Raw genomic sequence first — 8,524 nt, forward strand, 5'->3', positions numbered from 1 at the left:
CCATGGTGACCCGCAGCAAAAAAAGCGCTGCAGGAAAAACTGCGGCAGCAATACATCACGGCTCTTCCCACAGCCCTCTGCGGACTCTCTGTTACAATTATACTTTTGTGGAAACTGCCGTTGTTTCCGTAGGTATAATTGACATGTTGCGAATTCCAAAACCATGCCAGTTTTGGAAACCATGGTATGTCAGCAACATAGTTTTTACTGCAAAGCGGGCATGGCATTCGCTAGAATCCCATCTACTATGCCCTGACTGTAAAACACTGAGATTTTCTCACTCTAAGGGCTCATTCACACGGAGTAAATGCTAGCTTATTCTGAACGTAAAAGACGTTCAGAATAAGCGGCGTATAAAGCAGCTCCATTCATTTCTATGGGAGCCGGCATACGAGCGCTCCCCATAGAAATGAATGGGCTGCTTCTTTCACTCCGAGCAGTCCCATTGAAGTGAATGGGAATTGCCGGCGTGTAGTTTGCGTGTAGTTTGCCAATTTTAAACATGCCTGGAAAAAGAGAATCTCATTTGTCGCAAACAACGAGAGCTATGAAGGAAGCCACAGACGAGATCATCAATGCCAACAACACTCTCATTATATGGCTTCCCAGCATGCTGCTGAGATGCCGGAACAATCCCGGACACAGCGCAAGAAACGCGTTCAGTGACAGGCCAGCTTGACAGCTGTCGAAACGCCAGAGCAGGCAGATCATCAACACCAACAACACGCTCATTATATGGCATCCCAGCGAGCTGCTGAGATGCCTGAACAATCACAGGCACGGTGCAAGGAACAAGTTGAGCAGCAGGATAGCTTAAGAGCTGCCGAAACGCCGGAGCAGCCAAACCATCGACAGCAGCAATTTTCTGAATATAGGCGGATTTTCCACTCCAACAACATGCAGACGAAGTCGTGGGCAGAGGCTAGTATATCTATATTGTGTTTAACATTTCCAGGAGAAGGCAACCATAACTTACATGAAGGTATCACAGCACGGAAGCATCGAAACTTTACTAGCAATGATGTGGATCATCTTTTTATAGCCACATTTATCTGTGTCGGTATATGGATAAATTCACACATGCCGTAATGTAACACCATGTACAAATCCTGCACAAGACTCACATCTTACATGCAGATTGTGACGTGCACTTGAAAGCAGATTTGCTGTGGAGTTGCTAAATATTTCTTCCAATGCAATGGGTTAGATTTTGTGGTGAAATTGTCAAGTTACACCGTACGTGAATATACCATAAGGCCCAATTCACATCTGCGTTTGGCCATTCCACTCCCCTATATGCATGACATCAAAAGTCAATGGGAGCCGTGTTTGGAGCCGGACTTTGAGGAGGATTCCGCATCAAAATCCAGTCCAAAAAACTCAGTGTGAAGATACCTTTAGGTAACCGCTTTTTTATGCGGATAGGTTTCCGTTTAGGGTTCCCCAAGCGAACTCCCCAAACGGAAACCCGAATGCAGATGTGAACTGGGCCTAAGAAAAGATCATTACACTTCTTACCTGTGCTCTCTGGTGGCTTCAAATTAGCAAGAGCGACAATCTGATGACCGGCCTGGACACATTGCATCATGTTGTAGCAACTGTCTTTCCCACCACTGAAATGTAAAAAAAAAAAAAGTAAAAAAAATTATTAAATAAATAAATATAATAAAAATAAAAACAAAGACAAGGATTTTTATTTTAAAATGGACCCTTTACTGAATTCTTAGATTTTCAATAGGGCATCCATCATGGTGAAAAGCATCTTTTGGTCTCCATTAAGGAATTATATTTGACAGGAAGTATAGCACAGCAGGCAGTGACATTCTTAGGGTGCATTCACACTGAGTAAACGCTAGCTTATTTTGTAGAGTAAAATTACACTTGTAAATTTTGCTATCCCATTGACTTCAATGATATTTTTTTACAAGTGTAAAAATACGCCTGTAAAAAATACGCCTGTAAAAATACGCCTGTAAAATGTCATTGAAGTCAATGGGATAGCAAAATTTACAAGTGTAATTTTACTCTACAAAATAAGCTAGCGTTTACTCAGTGTGAATGCACCCTTAGGGTGCATGCACACTACGTAACGCCGGGCGTGTATGAGAGCCGTACACGCCGGCATTACGGCAGACTGCCGAACACTTCCCATTCACTTCAATGGGAGCGCTCGTAACAGCGGCGTTTACGAGCGCTCCCATTGAAGTGAATGGGAAGTGTTCGGCAGCCCTGCTGTAACGCCGGCGTGTACGGCTCTCATACACGCCCGGCGTTACTCAGTGTGCATGCACCCTTACTGTCAAAATGACAGACAGCACACATGAAATCGACACACCTTTATCATTAGGCCGGTTGCAGATGGCCGTGCTGTGGGTCAGTGTACTATCTGTGTATTTCACACTGACCCATTGTTTTCTATGGGCCCGTACACACAACCGTGATTTTCACGGTTCGTGTGCGGGTTAACAGTCCAAGCCGCATCAGATAAGACAGGTCCTATTCCTGTCCTATTTTGTGGCCTGTGCTGTACTTCCATGGCTTCTGTTCATTTAATGAAAGGAGCCGTAGAAGCATGGCCCGTGCCCGGGTAGCACATGGGGGACATCCCTGTATCCTCCGTGTACAGGTCGGTTGCAGCAGGGTCGTCTACAACTTGCCTAAGCCAACATCATTTGCGGGGTGTCAATGGCACCCATCATGGATCCAGCACTTGTTTGCTACCATTTTTCCTCTTTTCCCATTGAACAAAGAAAAAGTGTTGGAAAAGGATTATAAAAGTGAACAGAACCTTATTTTTTGCCCTGTTGAAATTGGCTTTATTTTTATAACAATGCAAGTCTAAGGCAAGGCAATGCTAAAAACAGCTTTTAAAAAAGTTGTAAAAAACCAAATGTTTGAAAATGGATGCAAACACATCATAGGGATATAGTTACATGTGGCTGTTTTTTTGCAGCAGGTCTTGTGACAAACTCATAAGACATGTCAACGGGGGAACAATACAGCTTCCACAAGTCCTCAGTTCACATGTCATTGCTGGATGGGGAGGAAGAAGAGAGCTAGGCCGATTTAACCGTTTAAGGACGCAGGGTAGTTTGTACGTTGTACTTTTTTTCATATTTTCCCTCCCTGATCATCCAAAATTCAGAACTTTTTTATTTTTTTGTTGACACAGTATGTGAGCACTTATTGTGACAAGTAGTACCTTCACTTGCCACCACATATTGCTAGGGCTACATGGCGACTGTGGCCACAACTCAAAGTTTGGCAGGTTGTATCCTTAGTGTTAGTGAATGGAGTTGCATTGCGATCCCTGGGGTGCTATCACTAGGACTGTGAAGCAGGTATGCCAAATCACCAACTCTGACTCCTTCACAAATAGCGGACAGCCATGATCAGCCAGATGTTGTAAAACTCCTCTAAATTCACAAAAAAATGGCACTCATCGAATTCCTCTGCAAAAAATGAATTAATTATTCGTAATTAAACATCTAATTAAGTGCACAATGTTAAAGGGAATTTGTCAAAACAGTTTACATTGATGGAAAAATCGTCCTTTCCATCACTATGCAAATGAGCAGAAAAGGGCTTTAGGGGCGTGTCTTATTATCAACAGGCTTCACTATCTGCTGTTGCTGACTCTTAGCTCCGCCCCTGCTAGATAACCAATATCTCTTCCCTTGGCATCAGGCATGTACAGTATAGTTAATACTGAGCCCAAGGAGAGAGATGTCAGTCAACTAGTGGGGGCAGAACGAAATGTCAATTAGCAACAGCAGATAGTGAAGCCCATTGATGGAAAGCCACGCCCCTAAAGCTTTTTTTCTGCTCATTTGCATAGGATAAAAGGACGATTTTTACAAGCATGGAGCAGGGGTCCTGAATAAGATATGCAGCATTATAAACTGTGCTGACAGCCCTACAAGGTATTGGGATTAGTTTATATCTCAATTTTCTGCTGACAGACTCCCTTTAATAATTGAGAATGATGAATCATTTTATTTTGAAGCCGGTGTTGGTAACTTCTTTCTGACTTTGACTCCGCAGCCCTGGCCATGACTTCTAGTATTTGATGTTTTTATGAAGGGGTCACAATTAGAGATGAGCGAACACTGTTCGGATCAACCGATCCGAACAACACGCACCCATAGAAATGAATGGAAGCACCTGTGACGCTGACTTTGCCGGCGGCCAGCGTCACAGGTGCTTCCATTCATTTCTATGGGTGCGTGCTGTTCGGATCGGCTGATCAGAACAGTGTTCGCTCATCTCTAGTCACAATGCAACTCAATTCACTATCATTAGGCCCCATGCACACGACCGAGCGTGCAGGCCGAGTCTCCGTTCCAAATATTATAGAGCACCCCCTATCCATTAGAGAACAGAGTACATTCCACTGGGCCCCCGGCCTGCACACTTGGTCCTATACATGAAGATTTAGGCTAGGTTCACATCTGCATTCGGGTTTCCGCTCGGGAACCATATCCGAATAAAAAAGCAGTTACCTTAGGAAACCGGAGGACCCCATAGAATATAACGGAGTCCATATGGCCTGCACACAGATGTGAACCAAGATTTAGTGACGTCACGGGCATGCAGTCCTAACCAAATGCAATGACTAAAACCTGCAGCCCGAAGTGACATATGTGGACGGGTACAAGCCTGCAGCATGTCAGATTTATTACTGTGCAATGCAAATGTGGTGAAATATTACACACACCAACAGGACAAGATGTCCTAGTGCGCAGGTATCAGACTGTTGTGGTAACTTGGTGCCACTTCTTCATTATGTAATGAACTACAAGTCCCAGATGAGCAGAGCTGAGAGCACTTGTACTGCTGCAGCTGCCTCCCCTCATAGGAGTGTATAGAAGTGTGCTGAGGGTTCTCACAGAGAAATACAGCGCACTGGTCTGAAGGACACAGCCGTCTGCCCTGCACTGAGCATAGCAGTAGGTGTGTGCCTTTAAGGCTCGCAAGTCATGCTGGTACTTGTAGTACTTGCAGGGTAACAGGATTCTGCCATCTATTTATTATTCCGTTCTGCCAGGAGGAATGCATCACCTAATAAGCGCCACCACCCTCATGTCGGACACCGGAGGCTGCCACACACTTGCCCGGATCTCTGAACGTCCGCACGTGTGGCCTCGGTAAGTGCAGGCACTTTCTGTCCTCACTAGAAGGACCTGGATGACGTGGCAGTCACGTGATCCCGATGGTAGTGTACCATGTGACCGCCCAGTGGAGAACGTAGAGACGGTGAGCGGGAGGTTCAAATATAGAGAGAGAGCGAGAGAGTGATGTACAGTGTAGTGGGAGGGGAGTAGTGTATGTACATGTGTGAGGGGTGATGGATACACACTCTACTTCATACTGCACATACACTACATCTACATTTTATATATATATATATATATATATATATATATATATATGCAAAGGTGTCTACACACTGAGGGTTAGCATGTGTTTACACAGAGAGATAACAGCCCTGGCTGAGATAAGGTGCTGCTAAGACCTAAGGCTGTATTCACACTGAGTAACGCTGGTGTTTTTTGTGCTTATTTTTGCACATAACGCTGCATTAACGTCGGGCAACGCCACCGCAAAGTAGCGTGGCGCTATGTGCAAAAATAAGCACAAAAAACACCAGCGTTACTCAGTATGAATACAGCCTTAGGTCTTAGCAGCACCTTATCTCAGCCAGGGCTGTTATCTCTCTGTGTAAACACATGCTAACCCTCAGTGTGTAGATACCTTTGCATATATATATATATTGTAGATGTGAATACAGCCTAAGGCCTATATTTTAATCGAGGTTACAATCTATCTATGTGCCAAATTTCATTCAAATCTGTCATAAGTAGGAGGATAGGATATACACAGAATATATATATATGTGTATTACAAACACATTACATCTCATCTATATACATATTTTACATACATACCCTGTACTTCACATACTTACTCACATGCACTTCATCTCCACTATGTATAGAAATGTCTGTACCTCTCACCCATATACATATGTACATACATTGCATCTAACTTTTATGTACATACCCTTTACATACATAGATACCATAGATACTTCACATACATATGCACATGTATTACATCTCACTTCATTGTACTTAAAAGGATTCTACCATTAAAACCTCTTTTTTATAGATAAGACATTGGAATAGCCTTTAGAAAGGCTATTCATCTCTTACCTTTAGATGTGATCTCCGCCGCGCCATTCCGTAGAAATACCGGTTTTTACCGGTATGTAAATTAGTTCTCTGGCAGCGATGGCGGCAGGCCCCAGCGCTGAAAATGCGATGAGGGCGTCCCCACTTCTGCTCGAGAACACGATCCTGCGACGCCTCTATCTTCGGCTGGATCCTCCTCTGTCGTCTTCCTCCTGTGTCACCTCCGACGCCTGCGCAGTTGGCTCTGCCAGTGAGACACTAGTAGAGCTGACTGCGCATGCCGGCCGGCGGCCAGACTACTTAGGTGGGTGAGATGAGAAAACTCCAGAAGGAATGTTTGTTCTCAGTAGACAACTTTCGTCTGCTGAGCATTTTGGTAAATGTTCAGTACTGGGCTGTTTTTTTAGGAATGGCAGGTAGGTTGGTAGTGGGACCTGTCATTCCACCCCCCTCCAGTCCACATTTTGGGGATGTTCCAGAAGTGACTTGGCTGTAGAGAGTCTGCTCATTAAGGAGGCTTAAGAAGTTGCTCCAGCAGCAACACTTTGGCAGAGTTTGGCTGGAGAGCAAACAGAGAGGTCATATTTTTTGAGCTGTGTCCTGAATGATTCTACTGGCTTCTGATTTCTGTTATTCTAGGTGAGGTAACCTATTCTATGTTTAGTTAGAGTCTAGCCGGGCAGGGATTTATTATTATTATTTTTGTATTGTTTCCTTTTGTTGTTGCACTACCTTTTGTGAGTGAAAATAAACTCTACCCTTGTTTGGACTAAAGAGACTGGACTTGTGTGTCTATGCCACCCCACCTAGCAACCCCAGACCCTGACTATATATATATATATATATATATATATATATATATATATATATATTACATCTCACATATATGCATACTTGGCAACTCTCCCAGAATACCCAATTATCTCCCAAAAATAGGGGAGAACTCCTGATAGAGCTGACAAATCTGTGTTTAGGTTAACCCTGCCTGGGGCATTTGACCAGTAGTGTACAATCCTTCCACTCTGTAAAGCCAAGTTCACATGGAGGAATTTGGAGTAGAATCCACCTCAAAATCAGCTCCATGTTCTGTACTGAAAAAACAAACATTCGGCTCAATCTTCCCACAGATTAATGACACAAAAAGTTCTACTGTTTAGCCCCATCCATCTGAGCCTAACCAGTGAGTAAATGCTGCAACAGAAAGTCCAGAATCAGAAACTTAAGGTAGAGGTCCGCCTTACATTCCAGTACATTTTCATTCAGTAAACTAGCCCTAAAAGCTGTTCTAACATGTGTAGTCCGGTTCTTTATGCATGTAAAGTATGGAGAGGTGCATGCAGCAGTCCTGTGTAAAATATGGAGTGGTGTAGTATACAGTATGGAGACTGGCATTTTACTGGTGAAAATAAAGCAGCATGCTCTACTATTTTGTCCAGATTGTTTTTGCTTGTAACTTTTTGCCTGTAACCTGGGCGTGGCAAGTAAAAATAAAAATTCTGTTGTACTACACACGTCTCTGACCATTTTCTTCCTGTCAATTTCCAAAGGTTGACAAGTATGATATATGATAGCTGCTGCTACATCGGTGACCCTCCTATAACTCTTCCAGGAAGTACGAAATTCCCTACAGACATTTCCTCTCTGGCGTTTATTCCTGGCTTTTCTAATGGTGGTATGAACCAGGAGGAGTCACCGCCATAACTGAGTTTAATGTAACCTATAGTAATGTAAAAGGTACTAGGGAAGGTTCAGTTTAGCAGTAGGTACTTTTTGTGGTAGAGTTCCTGTGTTTGGTATGAGAGTGGTGAGCCCAATGGGGGGGGGGGGGGGGGGGTGCAATAAGGGAGTATCATACTGTGGGGGACCAATAAGGGAATATTATACTGTATGGGGTCAATAAAGGGGAATTATACTTCATGGGAACCAGAAAGTGGGCATTATACATTGTGTGGAGCCAGTAAGGTGATATTATTCTGTTTGAGAGATACAAAGCAGGCAGTATACTGTGTGGTGAATACTAACGGGGCATTTTTCTGTTTGGAATTCGGTAAGGGGCATTATAATGTGCAGTAGAGTACTAAGGGGGATTTATACCATTGTGTTGCTGTTTTTTTTTTTTTCCCTATCAGTAAGTCTTTGTAGAATGGGAGGAAATCCACGCAAATACGGGGAGAACATACAAACTTCTTGCAGATGTTGTTCCTGGCGGGATTCGAACCCAGGACTCCAGTGCTGCAAGGCTGCAGTACTAACAACTGAGCCACCATGTTGCCCCCATGTTACTGTTTTTAATCCTTGATAGATCCTTTAACCCCTTCCCGACATGCGCC

General features: G+C 43.7%; 1 protein-coding gene across 1 annotated transcript in view; it reads right to left on the reverse strand.

Moving 5' to 3' along the window:
• DPH6 (diphthamine biosynthesis 6) overlaps nucleotides 1–5,170 on the reverse strand; it is a 71,868-nt gene extending 66,698 nt beyond the window's left edge. The window contains exons 1-2 of the mRNA XM_075282922.1: nucleotides 5,062–5,170; nucleotides 1,519–1,613 (exon numbers count right to left, since the gene is read on the reverse strand). Coding sequence (XP_075139023.1) covers nucleotides 1,519–1,613; nucleotides 5,062–5,084 — 118 coding nt within the window. The 5' untranslated portion in view covers nucleotides 5,085–5,170. The remainder of the gene's footprint in view (nucleotides 1–1,518; nucleotides 1,614–5,061) is intronic.
• Nucleotides 5,171–8,524: the final 3,354 nt, after the last annotated feature.

The sequence above is a fragment of the Leptodactylus fuscus genome, chromosome 7 (genome assembly GCF_031893055.1).
Source record: "Leptodactylus fuscus isolate aLepFus1 chromosome 7, aLepFus1.hap2, whole genome shotgun sequence".
NCBI lineage: Eukaryota > Metazoa > Chordata > Amphibia > Anura > Leptodactylidae > Leptodactylus > Leptodactylus fuscus.